This window comes from Paramacrobiotus metropolitanus, unplaced genomic scaffold (assembly GCF_019649055.1).
Source record: "Paramacrobiotus metropolitanus isolate TYO unplaced genomic scaffold, Prichtersi_v1.0 Parri_scaffold0000163, whole genome shotgun sequence".
NCBI lineage: Eukaryota > Metazoa > Tardigrada > Eutardigrada > Parachela > Macrobiotidae > Paramacrobiotus > Paramacrobiotus metropolitanus.
In genome coordinates, this window is record NW_026570383.1 from 112,083 (window position 1) to 132,562 (window position 20,480).

The 20,480-nt window shown below is 54.0% G+C and overlaps 1 protein-coding gene across 1 annotated transcript; it reads left to right on the plus strand.

The window, feature by feature from the left end:
- Positions 1 to 6,703: 6,703 nt before the first annotated feature.
- On the plus strand, positions 6,704 to 10,398 carry LOC129600081 (uncharacterized). Its single transcript, XM_055498474.1, has 5 exons — positions 6,704 to 6,824; positions 6,909 to 7,022; positions 8,813 to 9,026; positions 9,513 to 9,558; positions 9,652 to 10,398. The coding sequence occupies exons 3-5, from the start codon at positions 8,817 to 8,819 to the stop codon at positions 9,867 to 9,869; spliced, it is 474 nt and encodes a 157-aa protein (XP_055354449.1). The 5' UTR covers positions 6,704 to 6,824; positions 6,909 to 7,022; positions 8,813 to 8,816; the 3' UTR covers positions 9,870 to 10,398.
- The last annotated feature ends 10,082 nt before the right edge of the window (positions 10,399 to 20,480 follow it).

Here is a 20,480-nt window from a genome sequence, read left to right on the forward strand (position 1 = left end):
TCAGAGGTGCCGATCTAGCGGATTCCTTTTCACATTGCCGGTGCGAGTGGTGATAACTCAAAATGTCTGCATAATTCTGACAACAGAAGCAATGCGAAATAAAACAATGAAATGACAAAAATCCAAAAGCGTTGCCTACGGATTACTAAAATATAAACCGCAGATCAGATGCAATTGCCGGAAAAACACCAACACTGGAGCATGGCGACTGGGGAGATACGAGTGGGCCGGATCGAATGGCCGATTCACCACTCAGGCATTCACCGGACGGACCTGTTACTAGCGCTCCACATGCACTTATGCTGCTGGCCGCTGCGTAGCAAATCGTTCTGACTGTTTCTGCATTCTGTGCAGTGACATTTTCATTTATGCCCGGTGGCAGTATGGTTCACGAAAACTGCATTTAAACGACTTTGTACTGTGCAGAGTTTCCATACTTATTTCAGAAATGCAAATTTCCTATCCAGTATGGGTAATAGTACCATACAATTTCTCTCATTGGAGAGGTACCTGACTGATTCTCTAAATGATTGGTGAGTTTGCCATTTAGCCTTACAAAACGACTATCGAAGTATGACCATTTATGCTGCTGGAGGATATACTGTATTATTATTTTTAATGATCGCTGATATCCTTGAACGACACACGAAAGTGCTGCCTTCATTTTGTACTTCTTGTCCTTTGCTAAATATGCGACAACTGCTTGGATTATACTGTAAGCTGGCTTGGTCCCTATTCCACCATGCGAAATTACTTATAGAAACGCGTATATTTTATTACATCGACGAAGTGGGATTTCGGGACTTATGATCAGTTATCACTGCCACTAATATCCTGACTTATGTATTTCCTTTTGAGTCTGTATCTCGGTACGAAACTATGAAGTGAAAACTGCATCTGCTTAAGATCCGGTAAAAAATTTAAATTTTGTGAAAATAATCCGAAGAGCACAAATGATTGAATCGCGTAAGGTTACTGGATCAGAAAATTATTAAGTCTTACAGTATTATTGTTTGCTGTAGTCGATAATCATTCTGTAGTAACAATCAAATGCTTCGGAAAGCTACAAGTACTAATTGTTACCAGCCTTTGAATGTTCCCAGGCTGCGCAAACCTGAGAAACCGAGAATCCCAGCCTTTTCCTCGGAGCATGCATCCCGCTGCAAACGGTGAGTTTGTCTTTTTTTATGCACAGATTTCCGAAATGTCTGTAGATGTTGATAGATATTCATTATAAATCTTTCGAACTTTTCAAAGAATCTCGCAGACAGAGGAGGTTGGATAATCTTATTCGTAGTTATACGTTCTCTGTTCGCTACTTGTGCATAATTGTGTCTAACGTAACCATATTGTGCAATTATGCATTTTGTGTTAAAGTAACATGAACAGTACCGCTAAATGGTTCATAGTGGAGAAGAAGTTAATCTTTAAATGCGTAGATTCAGTTATTGACATTTAAACGCTTTTGAGTAAGTGAAAACTTTATCTGTACGTCTTTGCAGTATCGTTACTTCATTTCTGTAAGCTGGCTACATTTGAACACATGTTATGATGTTACACACCGTGTACAGATGTATTTAAATAATCCATAAATATTATATCGTTGTGCGAAGTAAACTGCACCTCATTTCTCGCGTGCAACGGATGTTTTTTTGTGTTTACAGGCAGATGGAGTCTTGTAAATGGAGGAAGAATGCAAGGTGAAAACTGCGCAAAACATGTACATCTCTACGTACTGCGAGATGTACATCTCTACGTTACTCCACTGTCATTCTGTTCGTCATTGTCGGACCAGAACCACCGGCTGGTGCCTGTAACGACATTATGCATCGGCAAGTCGGACCGTCCGTGTCACACACTTCCCCGGCATACAGACACCGATAACAGATGCCCTGAACGCGCATATCAGGAGAATCGTCCCCGTCGCCGGCATCATTAACGTGGTGAATGTAAGTGCTACAATTTAGCAGCAGTCGGTGTTAATTTTTAAGGTAAATGTCTCGGGCAGTTAAAAATGCTACTGTACGTGTTTTTCAGTTTTTGCTTTCTTCGTGGGAATCGCTTCTGACGGCTACGTAATCCGAAATTTCCTTGACATTTATAAGTAGTTCCTTAACGAAAACATTCGGATTGTTTAGCAAGTGGAAAGATGGGATATCAGAGCGTTCGGCCAGTTCATGGCTCAAGGTCCACAAGTTTCCGGCGGAAACTTTTTGGCCTGGAATTGTTAAGTAGCTGGCATCAGCGTCCGGAATGCTGGAAACTGCATAACTGGTCGGCGGTTCTGCAGCTTTGGCTGATGGAATGGTAGCAGCCACAATCAAGGTAACTCACAGGCATGTGTCTCTCAAAGGTCACATTTATGTTATACATATTTATATTATATATGCACGTATTTACGTACCATGCACGGCGATAGTGCATGCGATTGTTTTTCCCAAAAGTCCCAGATTAAAGGCCAAGTACCCTTTCTATTTCCTGTGATTGTGCTGAGTACTGATAATACGTGCATATATAATATAAATATGTATAACATAAATGTGACCTTTGAGAGACACATGCCTGTGAGTTACCCGTCATGTTGCTCTTATATGTACTGTATCGATACAGTTCATATAAGAGCAACATGAGGGGTTCAGCAACTCCCGCGGTTCAGCAACTTGTTTACACCAATACTGAGCTTTTTGAATGATTTCTGTTTAGTTTAGCCAAGTTTTTCTGCAGTCCGCATGAGTGAATACGTTAATTAATGGGATTTGTAGCTGTTTGTACGTACTGGAGCGAGTGTAAGTATGGAGAGCGGTGTCAGGAGTACTTGACAGCCAACAAGCAGCCGACAACCCCCGCGCTCCGTGGTCATGACTCAAAACCACCTCTTGAACCGACCTGGTCGAAACGGGATGGGCACTACCGTGGCTAACCCCGCACTTCAAATTCAGACGAACAGTGTAAAACAGCGTAACTGCGAGTCTAGGCGTTAAGGGATTTGGCCCGGTACATAGCATAAATTCGTGCACATACACGGGAATATTCGCTTTCGCGCACTTCCAATCACTTTTTTGGGTTGCTTTTTGACAATGTGTAGACAAATGATCTGTATACATAAGCGTGAAATCCGTTTTCGCGCGCAACATCCGGTTGCGAAGTTATGAGGGTAACAAAATTCCAGAAAGTTTAAATGCATTCAGATGTACCAAAAGTCTCATTATCGACCGATCCCTTTCAAATTTTGCACGTAAATGCACATAACCATGAAGATCGTTCTTACACGGATCCAGACTTCCACGATTTTTTTCGAATTTTAAAATGAATTTTAAAATTTTTGAAATTCATTTTAAAATTTGAAAATCATGCTAGAACAGTGGATCGGTGTAAGAACGATCTTCATGGTTATGCGCATTTACATGCAAAATTTGAAAGGGATCAGTCCATAATGAGACTTTTGGTACACCTGAATACATTTAAACTTTTTGGAATTTTCTAACAGCCATAACTCCCGAACCGGATGTTGCGCGCAAAAACGGATTTCACGCCTATGTATACAAATCTTTTGGCTACAAAATACCATAAAGCAATGCAAAAACGTGTTTGGTAGTGCGCGATAGCGAAAGTTCCCGTGTACGTACACGAATTTGGTGCTATGTACCGGGCCAAATCCCTTAAGATTGCCACGTTTTTCTGTTGTTTGCATTAATTTATACGCTAATTACCGAGATTTTCAACTATTTAGACTAGAGCGAGTGCGAGTATCGAGAGCGGTATCAGTAACCAAACCAACAGGCTGCCGACCAGTTGGTACCTCCCGAACGGACCTGGCCGAAACGGGAAGGGCACCGCCTGGCCTTGACCGCACAGCACGAGAACCAAACGTACAGGGCAAAAAAATCGTAATTGATAAAATGGCCTGATACCGTCCGGCCAGCGTAAGCGAGCATGCCGCTCCTAGATGCAGACGCCGGAAACATCAACAGTAGGGAATAACGAGATAAGACTGGCTGATTCACCACTCACCAGTCGGACATGCTGCTAGCGCTGCGCGAGCGCAGTGAGTAAAATGAGAAATTGAGTACATACCAAAGCGTTCGTTCCTTATCTGCAGAATTCAGTGCCGTTTCATCCAGTCTCGCTCACGAAAGCCGTGAACACTTTTCCTGAGCATTATTATTATTATTATTCATCGTGGAGCAGGTAGCCCATTTCCGGCTAGGGTGACATTCTAGCAGGGATTTTAAACCTGGCCAAATAGCAAAATCGAGTGCAGATAGACAGAAAAGACCTCTTAAACAAAATTAACACGGTTCAAAGCTTGCTTAAAGGCACCAATAGTACGGATAACGAACAGATCAGAAAAATTCGAATCAACAAAAAATGTCCACAATTTATTAAGTTTCCAAGCAAAGGTCGTCTCGCCAACTTTCTTCTTCGCTTCCGCCTTGATCAGGATGCGGTTTCTATTCCGAAGGTTGTACGGCTTGATACGGTCATCAAATTCCACCATCTCAGAGATGTACTGCGGCACATGGAATTTTTCCGGATGTTTGATCTTGTACAACCATATCGCTTCCTTTTGTTTCCATCTCGTGAAAAGCGGTAGGATCCCATGTTGGTTCATGAACGATCCCATGTTGGTTCATGAATTACATTACTTAACTGTCTTAACTTTAAAGTTTTGAACTTCGTTTAGCACCAGTGTGCAAGGAAGAAGCAACGTGCATGTAACGAATCCGTCTGTTCTGTTCTTTACGGATTATCATCATGTTCTGTTTCGGATGTCGGTGGATATATTATAATATTCTTATAACACTCTGTGGATTTCGCCGATATTTTGATTAGTATACTGCCATATTGCGGGAATGTGCTGCCAGGACGTTACAATAATTATGCTAGTCTGGTACGAACTAAAAGTACAAGACAAATACGAACTAAAAGTACAAGACAAATTATTGGATTACCATTCTGTCTGGCGCGTGGTGCATCCGTTAGTGTTGTAAAACTGCCTGTACATACAATTGCTATTAAATTTTGATTGTGATTTATTAAACGTGCATGTTTGAACATGGGCAATATTCTACTGTGTTCGAGACTGAAAAAAAAACAGTTGCATACACACAGCTGGGCTAGATCCATCGTAAGAATTCTGAATTAAATTAGAAAAGAAGAAATTCTTTTGAAACAGAATTATGTAATAACTGTTATCTGGAACACTAATGCTGTAGTGAGTGTAAATAATGCTTGTGGTTACGATTTCGCATGCAAACTGAATTATGTATGTTTTTATGATTGTATTTATGTACTGTATTTATGTTGGTAGGATATCGCTACGAGGGATATCTATATATGCATTTGTGTGTACACAGCGAAACTATGTACTTTGTACGTATTTGTTAATTTTGATTTATTTTAATCCACTAAACTTAACTGGCATCGAACGGAAGGTTTACTTTACTGAAAGATTAAAGAAAAATACCTACAGCATCTGACTATATGTGAAAATATAAGAAATTATTCATATTAATTTACAAGAAATATCCATAAGTATTTCTACATTTTATTATTTTTAATAAATTATTTTTAATAATTATTTTTAATTTTTACAATTGTTTTTAAGAATTATTAATTTGCCGATTTTGCTAATACGCACCGTCGCGCCGATAAAGGTAGTTGGCTAATTATTTTTTTACGGTGTACTGGTTAGCACTTTACAGCAGTGCCTCGGCCAGAAGACTCCGAAGTCAGGACAGAGTTTACTTCGACTTGTGTGTTACCGCAGTGCTAGGAAGGAATGTGAGATAGGGATTTCGGCAGCCTTTGATGCTCAGTCGGAAACCAAAGCCAGACGTTCGTCCACAATTGTAAAGCACAATACGTATTTCTTTAAATCTGGTGGCTGCTGACTAGTGGTATTCTGCATTACAAACCATCCTGTCTGGGAAATGGAAACTGACAATAAACCGAACTTCATTGTTAAATTAACCAAATGTCGAAAGTTATTCCTTATGAGTTATGATGATCATCGAACGCAGTAACAAAACTGGTTTTTCTTCGTAACTAATGAATTTTTGTATGCGCTGAACCACGCCAAAATCTGTATTTATAAAGTAGACACTGCAAAAATCAGGGCAAGTTTAACCAGGGTTTACATTTACTCTGCCAAAGGCAATTCGTTTTCGTAATATAAAAATAGTTAAAAATTAATGATAACAATGATTTTACTTAACAGTACTATAATAATGATTTTTGATCAACAAGAATGATAATAATAATAAATTATAGCATTGTTTTCCAGTCTTGTTGCTGACCTTAACAAGCAAAGGCTCGTAGAAGCGAGCATGTTGCATAATGTCTGGTTTTGCTTTCGTAATGTCTGGTTTTCAACTCGTTTACAAAGCATTGCGTACCGTAATTCATGATTTCCACGAAATGTCTGGAAATTTTAGAGAGGAATTCGCGACGGGAAGGAAAGTCAACGTCATGGAATGTGGGCGGTCGGAAATGCCGTGACGTGTCGATGTGGGCTGGCACAGTCTCGATGTCTGCCACTGAATTGGGTGTGGCGCAATACGAACGCCTCCCGGCGTTTCCCATTGCGCAATTTCCTGCGCTCGGGGCGGGGACATCTCAGACTAGCGCAGGCAACAGGTACAACCAGCAGCTCGGCTAGCTAGCTGCCGTGCAAGTGAAAAGTCGAAATTGGCATGTCGTCATTCCTCGTTCAGTGTGTCTTCGTAGCTGTTATCAGTTTAACCTTCCAATTCTGGTGTGATATTCCGAGCGTTGTTTTGAATCTCTACTGTTTTCTATTGATTCAGATTGAAGTAATTCAGGTAATTAGGAACGGTTAAATTTGTAGATTTTTCTCTGACAAATATTACAGCTACCGTACACTAATACCGATTTTTGCATTGAAGAGAACGGCTGAGCGATCCTAATCACGCGTCGAACGTTCCCAAGACACAGACATCCGTGAAATCGAAGACTTCCATCGTTTTGGACGTTTCCTCGAAGTATCCCTCCTACAGTCGGTGAGTGTTTCGTTTTTCTGGGAAGATTTTTGTATTTTTTACAGTTCCTGATAGCTGATTCGTATCAGTTTGCTTAAATGCGTAAAGAAATTAGTACGAACGTAATTTGCTTAAATATTGGTTTGCCGTTTGCGCTTTTTCCGTTGTGCCAAGATAATTTTCAGTATTTTCGTTTCTCCCGTCGATACTAGCGTTTGTTACCGTTTTATCCTTGCACAACCTTAATTTCTGTCATGCTCGGAGCTGTTTAGAAGATGTAATTAAGTTAGTTAGTCGTCAAGGGCAGGTTTTCTTTTCCCAGTTGGACTAGCCTTCACACGCGTCGATTTACTTAGAGAATCGGTTGTATGGTAGCAGGAAGGTTTCATTAATGATTCGTGGTACTATCGTATAAAAAAAGGAGAGTTTTTAATAGAAAATGTTCGTGTTTGTCTGGAAAACCGAAGAACTTCGGCGGCGTTAGGATGATGCAAGCGTGCTGTACGGTTGCTCGTGTCTGGCAGGGACGTAGTTGTAACGGTTGGCAACGAGTCGGGAAAACGGCGGGCTGTTTTGCGCACGTCGCGCTACGGGCGCGTGGCGTTGGCGTTGCGCAAATGTTGGCAGCGCCACTAGTACGGAGTTAACAGTACGTAATTTACGATTAATAAGTAACGCGGGCATTGCACATTGCGTACGTAGTATTGCTTTAATAGTTGGTAGATGTATTGTACAGTACTGATGCAGTCAGGTTCAGCATACCATAAACATGCGCAATATGTAATCCGTGCTACAGATACTACTAATTTTAATAATAAATTACTCAGTTAGCGTTTTCATTCCCTGAATAATGCCTAATTTTAAAAATTACTTGATACCAATTTTTCTGATTAGAATTACTGCACATAATTGTGTGGCCTTTGTGGTGGTTTTATGTGCAGAGCTAGCTTTCACCGCAGTCAAAGTGAAAGCATTTACAACACATGGTACCAACAATTTTTTTGAAATGGTTGATTCTTGCGGCTCGCCGCAGTTATCTAGATATTATGGTAGACTGCCTGAATTTATGAATTGAGCAGCGTGCGATTTCGTTCTTACTTACGGTACTTATACTGTATTACGAAAATAATAATCCTTAAGTTTCCGCATATATTCTTGCATGGTTTTTCTTGTTAGTTGGATAAGTACTAACTAGTTAATCAGCTGTCAGTGCAAAGTTATAAAAACGCTTACTTAATTTGTTACTTTTTGACGTGCTTATTCATTATAATTTTTATTTATTTGCTCAATAACTAAGTCTGATAATGAAATAATTGTAACTTAGCTACAACATTTTCTGATTTGATTTACATAGCGTTGGGATCGAGCACTTGTATCACATCTTCCCTAAAAAATCCATTTTCTTGTACTACAGCAAAAGCAGCGTACTGCCAAAAACCATATTTGCATCTGTTGAAATTTTTCGGCGGTTTTGATGCTTCTGATCTGATAAATCAGCGAAAAATATTACGTTAACAATGATTTTTTGCTGTCTATGGCAGTGAGAAGAAGGCAGCAGAAGCCGTTTTGTTCCAAGCTGTATGGTATCCCCGTTTGAAAGGCAGCTTTTGAGAACATGGCTTTTTATCATAAAATAGTAGTAACTACAAGCACTAAATTACAGTCGTGTGTACGTTCTGAAATTGAAATTGCAAACTGACGTTTGAACAATTAAATTCGTACTTATGGAACATGGCCACAGACAGATATTGGAATTCCAAAATGATATCTACGTCATACCGCATGCACCACGGAAGTGCTTGTGTTTGCAGGAAAATGAACTTCCCGGCCTGTACAACGTTGTTGTGTGGCATCGTCATCCTGGTCGCCGTAGTGGGCCCCGTCGCAGCAGCAGGCGCCAGTGACGGCGTAATGACACGGCTGACGCGTATCACCTTCACCGGTTCAGAGGCACCGCTTATGGACGGATTAGCAACAGTGATGGTGATCATCATTTTTGCTGGCTCACTCATTAACGTTGTCGATGTAAGTATTCAAAATTTATGTGTTAAACTCTTTATTTCAGCAGCAGCTTTTCAGTTTTTTTCCCGCCGGTTAAACTTATGGTGTATTGAAATCGCTGCGAAATTACTTTGCGAAGGATAACATTGTTGTACATGATGAATTAAAATAATAGCAGTTAATAAATACATACAAAATTAATAAAATAGTACAATGTTTATTAAAGTGACCAATAAAGGCAGATATGTAATACGTATAAATAAAAAATTAAATTTGGACAACAAGTAGTAGTGACTACGCAAAGTAAAATTGACCGAAAAATAAAATTTCAACAACAGCAATTCTTTTGTACCATAAAATATATGTGTCATTGCTCTGATAACTGTGGGGATTAACGAATTTATTTACATATTTACATTTACGAACGCGAACATATTTACAGTAATAAAAGCGCATTGGTCTAATTCCTTAATCTAGGTACCTGCTGATCCAAATTGTGCTTTGTTTCAGTTCGTCAAGCGTTTCACGGTTGGCGCGCGGGTCTGGAAACCAGAAGGTACAATTGTTAATACCTTGCATCATGGCGATCCTTTTTTAATGTACAAACTGGTTTATGGGCACTCGGTATTAGAGTATTTGTGTTCTGCAGATCACGGACGCAGTGGTGTGGCCGTTCACTCCGGAGGAACTTGTGGACCAGGCGCAGAAGGCCCGGTCAACCATGGAGGGTCTCGCCAAGTCCTGGAGCCTCGACCACCCGCAACAAGATCACGTGCACCAGTTCATGTTGGTCGCAAAGACCTTTATCGAAGTGCAGGTGGCGATTGGATCGCAGTTCGCCGTGAAGCAGATTGCGGATCTGCGTGAACATTTGGCGGAAACGATTGGTGCAGGGTTCGACCGCGTTAATGACCACCTGAAGCTCATCCATGGCCAGGCCGAACGGGCTGAAGCAGGGATGATTCGTCTGGAGGACAAAGTGGAGAGACTGGAGACCAGAATGACAGCTGTGGAAACCGAAGCGAAAGAAACTCGCGTCGTGGTGGAGGAAATGCGCAACGCGATGGACGACATGAGCATCGAGATGTTAGCAGCGAGCTCCGGGATCAGTGACCTAAAAGCGATGTTCACTGTGCTTTCCGTACATACCGGTCTCAACATGTTTCTGGAATGACCGCTTCTTACGCCCACTTATTTCTTTTGCTTACCTTGTTGAATGTTGGGCTCACTTGTTTTTTTGTTGTTTAGCCCACTTTGTTGGACTTATTTGGAATTTGCACTTTTGGATTTTTAGTGGGCTACGTGCCCTTTTTTGTTTGTTGTAATTGCGCTCGAATCAGGTATAACTGATAAAATTTGAGCAATTTCCTGGATTGTTCACAAAAGATGAAGAAAAACACGGACTAGGAAGCGTTTTGTAAGCGAAGTGGTTGATATTTCATAAAATCTATGTAGTTCTACGACACTGTGTTCACAATCAAAAACAGTTAGAGCTTAGTAGCTTTATCGGAACTGGCTGAACTGAGAGAAGACGCATAGAAGATGGGCGTAAGCAAGATCAGTGTAATCTGCGATCTTCGTACGATGGCAAAAGAGAAAAAGAATTCGTTATAGCAGTTATTGTACGAATTTGTAGGAACATACAATTGTACGAAATTCTGTCTATGAAATACCGGTTCGCTCTGCATTTTTTGGTTTGTCAGCGGGCTACATGCCTTACAAGTACATGCCTAGTGTGATTGGCAATAACGATCCAGAAGTTCATATCCTTTTTAGCTCGCTAGATTTGATCGCTACCCTGCTTTTGCTTAATTAGGGAAGATTCATCATGCAGCATAGTAAATATGCAACACTCCCAGTGCCGGGTGGTGGTACGCGGCCGTCAACGACTTACGCCCAGTGCCGGGTGGTGGTACGCGGCCGTTAACTACTTCCGCCCAGTGCCGGGTGGTGGTGCGCGGCCGTCAACGACTTCCGCCCAGTGCCGGGTGGTGGTACGCGGCCGTCAACGACTTCCGCCCAGTGCCGGGTGGTGGTACGAAGCCGTCAACGACTTCCGCCCAGTGCCGGGTGGTGGTACGCGGCCGTTAACTACTTCCGCCCAGTGCCGGGTGGTGGTACGCGGCCGTCAACGACTTCCGCCCAGTGCCGGGTGGTGGTACGCGGCCGTTAACTACTTCCGCCCAGTGCCGGGTGGTGGTACGCGGCCGTTAACTACTTCCGCCCAGTGCCGGGTGGTGGTACGCGGCCGTCAACGACTTCCGCCCAGTGCCGGGTGGTGGTACGCGGCCGTCAACGACTTCCGCCCAGTGCCGGGTGGTGGTACGTGGCCGTCAACGACTTCCGCCCAGTGCCGGGTGGTGGTACGCGGCCGTCAACGACTTCCGCCCAGTGCCGGGTGGTGGTGCGCGGCCGTCAACGACTTCCGCCCAGTGCCGGGTGGTGGTACGCGGCCGTTAACGACTTCCGCCCAGTGCCGGGTGGTGGTACGCGGCCGTTAACGACTTCCGCCCAGTGCCGGGTGGTGGTACGCGGCCGTCAACGACTTCCGCCCAGTGCCGGGTGGTGGTACGCGGCCGTTAACGACTTCCGCCCAGTGCCGGGTGGTGGTACGCGGCCGTCAACGACTTCCGCCCAGTGCCGGGTGGTGGTACGCGGCCGTTAACGACTTCCGCCCAGTGCCGGGTGGTGGTACGCGGCCGTCAACGACTTCCGCCCAGTGCCGGGTGGTGGTACGCGGCCGTCAACGACTTCCGCCCAGTGCCGGGTGGTGGTACGCAACCGTTAACGACTTCCGCCCAGTGCCGGGTGGTGGTGCGCGGCCGTCAACGACTTCCGCCCAGTGCCGGGTGGTGGTACGCGGCCGTTAACGACTTCCGCCCAGTGCCGGGTGGTGGTACGCGGCCGTCAACGACTTCCGCCCAGTGCCGGGTGGTGGTACGCGGCCGTTAACGACTTTCGCCCAGTGCCGGGTGGTGGTACGCGGCCGTCAACGACTTCCGTCCAGTTCCGGGTGGTGGTGCGCGGCCGTCAACGACTTCCGCTTAGTGCCGGGTGGTGGTACGCGGCCGTCAACGACTTCAGCCCAGTGCCGGGTGGTGGTACGCAACCGTTAACGACTTCCGCCCAGTGCCGGGTGGTGGTACGCGGCCGTCAACGACTTCCGCCCAGTGCCGGGTGGTGGTGCGCGGCCGTCAACGACTTCCGCCCAGTGCCGGGTGGTGGTACGCGGCCGTCAACGACTTCCGCCCAGTGCCGGGTGGTGGTACGCAACCGTTAACGACTTCCGCCCAGTGCCGGGTGGTGGTACGCGGCCGTCAACGACTTCCGCCCAGTGCCGGGTGGTGGTACGCGGCCGTCAACGACTTCCGCCCAGTGCCGGGTGGTGGTGCGCGGCCGTTAACTACTTCCGCCCAGTGCCGGGTGGTGGTACGCAACCGTTAACGACTTCCGCCCAGTGCCGGGTGGTGGTACGCGGCCGTCAACGACTTCCGCCCAGTGCCGGGTGGTGGTACGCAACCGTCAACGACTTCCGCCCAGTGCCGGGTGGTGGTGCGCGGCCGTCAACGACTTCCGCCCAGTGCCGGGTGGTGGTACGCGGCCGTCAACGACTTCCGCCCAGTGCCGGGTGGTGGTACGCGGCCGTCAACGACTTCCGCCCAGTGCCGGGTGGTGGTACGCGGCCGTCAACGACTTCCGCCCAGTGCCGGGTGGTGGTACGCGGCCGTCAACGACTTCCGCCCAGTGCCGGGTGGTGGTACGTGGCCGTCAACGACTTCCGCCCAGTGCCGGGTGGTGGTACGCAACCGTTAACGACTTCCGCCCAGTGCCGGGTGGTGGTGCGCGGCCGTCAACGACTTCCGCCCAGTGCCGGGTGGTGGTACGCGGCCGTTAACGACTTCCGCCCAGTGCCGGGTGGTGGTACGCGGCCGTTAACGACTTCCGCCCAGTGCCGGGTGGTGGTACGCGGCCGTCAACGACTTCCGCCCAGTGCCGGGTGGTGGTACGCGGCCGTTAACGACTTCCGCCCAGTGCCGGGTGGTGGTACGCGGCCGTCAACGACTTCCGCCCAGTGCCGGGTGGTGGTACGCGGCCGTCAACGACTTCCGCCCAGTGCCGGGTGGTGGTACGCGGCCGTCAACGACTTCCGCCCAGTGCCGGGTGGTGGTACGCGGCCGTCAACGACTTCCGCCCAGTGCCGGGTGGTGGTACGCGGCCGTCAACGACTTCCGCCCAGTGCCGGGTGGTGGTACGCAACCGTTAACGACTTCCGCCCAGTGCCGGGTGGTGGTACGCGGCCGTCAACGACTTCCGCCCAGTGCCGGGTGGTGGTACGCGGCCGTCAACGACTTCCGCCCAGTGCCGGTGGTGGTACGCGGCCGTCAACGACTTCCGCCCAGTGCCGGGTGGTGGTACGCGGCCGTCAACGACTTCCGCCCAGTGCCGGGTGGTGGTACGCGGCCGTTAACTACTTCCGCCCAGTGCCGGGTGGTGGTACGCAACCGTTAACGACTTCCGCCCAGTGCCGGGTGGTGGTACGCGGCCGTCAACGACTTCCGCCCAGTGCCGGGTGGTGGTACGCAACCGTTAACGACTTCCGCCCAGTGCCGGGTGGTGGTGCGCGGCCGTTAACTACTTCCGCCCAGTGCCGGGTGGTGGTACGCGGCCGTCAACGACTTCCGCCCAGTGCCGGGTGGTGGTACGCGGCCGTCAACGACTTCCGCCCAGTGCCGGGTGGTGGTACGCGGCCGTCAACGACTTCCGCCCAGTGCCGTGTGGTGGTACGCGGCCGTCAACGACTTCCGCCCAGTGCCGGGTGGTGGTACGCGGCCGTCAACGACTTCCGCCCAGTGCCGGGTGGTGGTACGCGGCCGTTAACTACTTCCGCCCAGTGCCGGGTGGTGGTACGCGGCCGTCAACGACTTCCGCCCAGTGCCGGGTGGTGGTACGCGGCCGTCAACGACTTCCGCCCAGTGCCGGGTGGTGGTACGCGGCCGTCAACGACTTCCGCCCAGTGCCGGGTGGTGGTACGTGGCCGTCAACGACTTCCGCCCAGTGCCTGGTGGTGGTACGCAACCGTTTACGACTTCCGCCCAGTGCCGGGTGGTGGTGCGCGGCCGTCAACGACTTCCGCCCAGTGCCGGGTGGTGGTACGCGGCCGTTAACTACTTCCGCCCAGTGCCGGGTGGTTGTGCGCGGCCGTCAACGACTTCCGCCCAGTGCCGGGTGGTGGTACGCGGCCGTCAACGACTTCCGCCCAGTGCCGGGTGGTGGTACGCGGCCGTCAACGACTTCCGCCCAGTGCCGGGTGGTGGTACGCGGCCGTCAACGACTTCCGCCCAGTGCCGGGTGGTGGTACGCAACCGTTAACGACTTCCGCCCAGTGCCGGGTGGTGGTGCGCGGCCGTCAACGACTTCCGCCCAGTGCCGGGTGGTGGTACGCGGCCGTTAACGACTTCCGCCCAGTGCCGGGTGGTGGTGCGCGGCCGTCAACGACTTCCGCCCAGTGCCGGGTGGTGGTACGCGGCCGTCAACGACTTCCGCCCAGTGCCGGGTGGTGGTACGCGGCCGTTAACGACTTCCGCCCAGTGCCGGGTGGTGGTACGCGGCCGTCAACGACTTCCGCCCAGTGCCGGGTGGTGGTACGCGGCCGTCAACGACTTCCGCCCAGTGCCGGGTGGTGGTACGCGGCCGTCAACGACTTCCGCCCAGTGCCGGGTGGTGGTACGCGGCCGTCAACGACTTCCGCCCAGTGCCGGGTGGTGGTACGTGGCCGTCAACGACTTCCGCCCAGTGCCGGGTGGTGGTACGCAACCGTTAACGACTTCCGCCCAGTGCCGGGTGGTGGTACGCGGCCGTCAACGACTTCCGCCCAGTGCCGGGTGGTGGTACGTGGCCGTCAACCACTTCCGCCCAGTGCCGTGTGGTGGTACGCGGCCGTCAACGACTTCCGCCCAGTGCCGGGTGGTGGTACGCGGCCGTCAACGACTTCCGTCCAGTTCCGGGTGGTTTTACGCGGCCGTTAACTACTTCCGCCCAGTGCCGGGTGGTGGTACGCAACCGTTAACGACTTCCGCCCAGTGCCGGGTGGTGGTACGCGGCCGTCAACGACTTCCGCCCAGTGCCGGGTGGTGGTACGCGGCCGTTAACGACTTCCGCCCAGTGCCGGGTGGTGGTACGCGGCCGTCAACGACTTCCGCCCAGTGCCGGGTGGTGGTACGCGGCCGTCAACGACTTCCGCCCAGTGCCGGGTGGTGGTACGCGGCCGTCAACGACTTCCGCCCAGTGCCGGGTGGTGGTACGCGGCCGTCAACGACTTCCGCCCAGTGCCGGGTGGTGGTACGCGGCCGTCAACGACTTCCGCCCAGTGCCGGTGTGGTGGTACGCGGCCGTCAACGACTTCCGCCCAGTGCCGGGTGGTGGTACGCGGCCGTCAACGACTTCCGCCCAGTGCCGGGTGGTGGTACGCGGCCGTCAACGACTTCCGCCCAGTGCCGGGTGGTGGTACGCAACCGTTAACGACTTCCGCCCAGTGCCGGGTGGTGGTGCGCGGCCGTCAACGACTTCCGCCCAGTGCCGGGTGGTGGTACGCAACCGTTAACGACTTCCGCCCAGTGCCGGGTGGTGGTGCGCGGCCGTCAACGACTTCCGCCCAGTGCCGGGTGGTGGTACGCGGCCGTCAACGACTTCCGCCCAGTGCCGGGTGGTGGTACGCGGCCGTCAACGACTTCCGCCCAGTGCCGGGTGGTGGTACGTGGCCGTCAACGACTTCCGCCCAGTGCCGTGTGGTGGTACGCGGCCGTCAACGACTTCCGCCCAGTGCCGGGTGGTGGTACGCGGCCGTCAACGACTTCCGCCCAGTGCCGGGTGGTGGTACGCGGCCGTTAACGACTTCCGCCCAGTGCCGGGTGGTGGTACGCGGCCGTCAACGACTTCCGCCCAGTGCCGGGTGGTGGTACGCGGCCGTCAACGACTTCCGCCCAGTGCCGGGTGGTGGTACGCGGCCGTCAACGACTTCCGCCCAGTGCCGGGTGGTGGTACGCGGCCGTCAACGACTTCCGCCCAGTGCCGGGTGGTGGTACGCAACCGTCAACGACTTCCGCCCAGTGCCGGGTGGTGGTGCGCGGCCGTCAACGACTTCCGCCCAGTGCCGGGTGGTGGTACGCGGCCGTCAACGACTTCCGCCCAGTGCCGGGTGGTGGTGCGCGGCCGTCAACGACTTCCGCCCAGTGCCGGGTGGTGGTACGCGGCCGTCAACGACTTCCGCCCAGTGCCGGGTGGTGGTACGCGGCCGTCAACGACTTCCGCCCAGTGCCGGGTGGTGGTACGCGGCCGTCAACGACTTCCGCCCAGTGCCGGGTGGTGGTACGCAACCGTTAACGACTTCCGCCCAGTGCCGGGTGGTGGTGCGCGGCCGTCAACGACTTCCGCCCAGTGCCGGGTGGTGGTACGCGGCCGTTAACTACTTCCGCCCAGTGCCGGGTGGTGGTGCGCGGCCTTCAACGACTTCCGCCCAGTGCCGGGTGGTGGTACGCGGCCGTCAACGACTTCCGCCCAGTGCCGGGTGGTGGTACGCGGCCGTTAACGACTTCCGCCCAGTGCCGGGTGGTGGTACGTGGCCGTCAACGACTTCCGCCCAGTGCCGGTGGTGGTACGCGGCCGTCAACGACTTCCGCCCAGTGCCGGGTGGTGGTACGCGGCCGTCAACGACTTCCGCCCAGTGCCGGGTGGTGGTACGCGGCCGTCAACGACTTCCGCCCAGTGCCGGGTGGTGGTACGCGGCCGTCAACGACTTCCGCCCAGTGCCGGGTGGTGGTACGCAACCGTTAACGACTTCCGCCCAGTGCCGGGTGGTGGTACGCGGCCGTCAACGACTTCCGCCCAGTGCCGGGTGGTGGTACGGCCGTCAACCACTTCCGCCCAGTGCCGTGTGGTGGTACGCGGCCGTCAACGACTTCCGCCCAGTGTCGGGTGGTGGTACGCGGCCGTCAACGACTTCCGTCAGTGCCGGGTGGTGTACGCGGCCGTTAACTACTTCCGCCCAGTGCCGGGTGGTGGTACAACCGTTAACGACTTCCGCCCAGTGCCGGGTGGTGGTACGCGGCCGTCAACGACTTCCGGCCCAGTGCCGGTGGTGGTGCGCGGCCGTCAACGACTTCCGCCCAGTGCCGGGTGGTGGTAACCGTTAACGACTTCCGCCCAGTGCCGGGTGGTGGTACGGCCGTCAACGACTTCCGCCCAGTGCCGGGTGGTGGTACGCGGCTGTCAACGACTTCCGCCCAGTGCCGGGTGGTGGTACGCGGCCGTCAAACTTCCGCCCAGTGCCGGGTGGTGGTACGCGGCCGTCAACGACTTCCGCCCAGTGCCGGGTGGTGGTGCGCGGCCGTCAACGACTTCGCCCAGTGCCGGGTGGTGGTACGCAACCGTTAACGACTTCCGCCCAGTGCCGGGTGGTGGTGCGCGGCCGTCAACGACTTCCGCCCAGTGCCGGTGGTAGTGCGGCCGTTAACGACTTCCGCCCAGTGCCGGTGGTGGTACGCGGCCGTCAACGACTCCGCCCAGTGCCGGGTGGTGGTACGGCCGTTAACGACTTCGCCCAGTGCTGTGGTGGTGGTACGCGGCCGTCAACGACTCCGTGGTCCGGGTGGTGGTGCGCGGCCGTTACGACTCCGCTTAGTGCCGGGTGGTGGTACGCGGCCGTCAACGACTTCAGCCCAGTGCCGGGTGGTGGTACGCAACCGTTAACGACTTCCGCCCAGTGCCGGGTGGTGGCACGCGGCCGTCAACGACTTCCGCCCAGTGCCGGGTGGTGGTACGCGGCCGTCAACGACTTCCGCCCAGTGCCGGTGGTGGTACGTGGCCGTCAACGACTTCCGCCCAGTGCCGGGTGGTGGTACGCAACCGTTAACGACTTCCGCCCAGTGCCGGGTGGTGGTACGCGGCCGTCAACGACTTCCGCCCAGTGCCGGTGGTGGTACGTGGCCGTCAACGACTTCCGCCCAGTGCCCGGTGGTGGTACGCGGCCGTCAACGACTTCCGCCCAGTGCCGGGTGGTGGTACGCGGCCGTCAACGACTTCCGCCCAGTGCCGGGTGGTGGTACGCGGCCGTCAACGACTTCCGCCCAGTGCCGGGTGGTGGTACGCAACCGTTAACGACTTCCGCCCAGTGCCGGGTGGTGGTACGCGGCCGTCAACGACTTCCGCCCAGTGCCGGGTGGTGGTACGCGACCGTCAACGACTTCCGCCCAGTGCCGGTGGTGGTACGTGGCCGTCAACGACTTCCGCCCAGTGCCGGGTGGTGGTACGCAGCCGTTAACGACTTCCGCCCAGTGCCGGGTGGTGGTACGCGGCCGTCAACGACTTCCGCCCAGTGCCGGGTGGTGGTACGCGGCCGTTAACGACTTCCGCCCAGTGCCGGGTGGTGGTACGCGGCCGTCAACGACTTCCGCCCAGTGCCGGGTGGTGGTACGCGGCCGTCAACGACTTCCGCCCAGTGCCGGTGTGGTGGTACGCGGCCGTTAACGACTTCCGCCCAGTGCCGGTGGTGGTACGCGGCCGTCAACGACTTCCGCCCAGTGCCGGTGGTGGTACGCGGCCGTCAACGACTTCCGCCCAGTGCCGGTGGTGGTACGCGGCCGTCAACGACTTCCGCCCAGTGCCGGTGGTGGTACGCGGCCGTCAACGACTTCCGCCCAGTGCCGGGTGGTGGTACGCGGCCGTCAACGACTTCCGCCCAGTGCCGGGTGGTGGTACGCGGCCGTCAACGACTTCCGCCCAGTGCCGGGTGGTGGTACGCGACCGTCAACGACTTCCGCCCAGTGCCGGGTGGTGGTACGCGGCCGTCAACGACTTCCGCCCAGTGCCGGGTGGTGGTACGCGGCCGTTAACCACTTCCGCCCAGTGCCGGGTGGTGGTACGCAACCGTCAACGACTTCCGCCCAGTGCCGGTGGTGGTACGCGGCCGTCAACGACTTCCGCCCAGTGCCGGGTGGTGGTACGCGGCCGTCAACGACTTCCGCCCAGTGCCGTGGTGGTACGCGGCCGTCAACGACTTCCGCCCAGTGCCGGTGGTGGTACGCGGCCGTCAACGACTTCCGCCCAGTGCCGGGTGGTGGTACGCGGCCGTCAACGACTTCCGCCCAGTGCCGGGTGGTGGTACGCGGCCGTTAACGACTTCCGCCCAGTGCCGGGTGGTGGTACGCGGCCGTCAACGACTTCCGCCCAGTGCCGGGTGGTGGTACGCGGCCGTCAACGACTTCCGCCCAGTGCCGGGTGGTGGTACGCGGCCGTCAACGACTTCCGCCCAGTGCCGGTGGTGGTACGCGGCCGTCAACGACTTCCGCCCAGTGCCGGGTGGTGGTACGCGGCCGTCAACGACTTCCGCCCAGTGCCGGGTGGTGGTACGCGGCCGTCAACGACTTCCGCCCAGTGCCGGGTGGTGGTACGCGGCCGTCAACGACTTCCGCCCAGTGCCGGGTGGTGGTACGCGGCCGTCAACGACTTCCGCCCAGTGCCGGGTGGTGGTACGCGGCCGTCAACGACTTCCGCCCAGTGCCGGGTGGTGGTACGCGGCCGTCAACGACTTCCGCCCAGTGCCGGTGGTGGTACGCGGCCGTCAACGACTTCCGCCCAGTGCCGGGTGGTGGTACGCGGCCGTCAACGACTTCCGCCCAGTGCCGGGTGGTGGTACGCGGCCGTCAACGACTTCCGCCCAGTGCCGGTGGTGGTACGCGGCCGTCAACGACTTCCGCCCAGTGCCGGGTGGTGGTACGCGGCCGTTAACTACTTCCGCCCAGTGCCGGGTGGTGGTACGCAACCGTTAACGACTTCCGCCCAGTGCCGGGTGGTGGTGCGCGGCCGTCAACGACTTCCGCCCAGTGCCGGGTGGTGGTGCGCGGCCGTTAACGACTTCCGCCCAGTGCCGGGTGGTGGTACGCGGCCGTCAACGACTTCCGCCCAGTGCCGGGTGGTGGTACGCGGCCGTCAACGACTTCCGCCCAGTGCCGGGTGGTGGTACGCGGCCGTCAACGACTTCCGCCCAGTGCCGGTGGTGGTACGCGGCCGTTAACGACTTCCGCCCAGTGCCGGGTGGTGGTACGCGGCCGTTAACGACTTCCGCCCAGTGCCGGTGGTGGTACGCGGCCGTCAACGACTTCCGCCCAGTGCCGGTGGTGGTACGCGGCCGTCAACGACTTCCGCCCAGTGCCGGGTGGTGGTACGCGGCCGTCAACGACTTCCGCCCAGTGCCGGGTGGTGGTACGCGGCCGTCATGACTTCCGCCCAGTGCCGGTGTGGTGGTACGCGGCCGTCAACGACTTCCGCCCAGTGCCGGTGGTGGTACGCGGCCGTCAACGACTTCCGCCCAGTGCCGGGTGGTGGTACGCGGCCGTCAACGACTTCCGCCCAGTGCCGGGTGGTGGTACGCGGCCGTTAACGACTTCCGCCCAGTGCCGGGTGGTGGTACGCGGCCGTCAACGA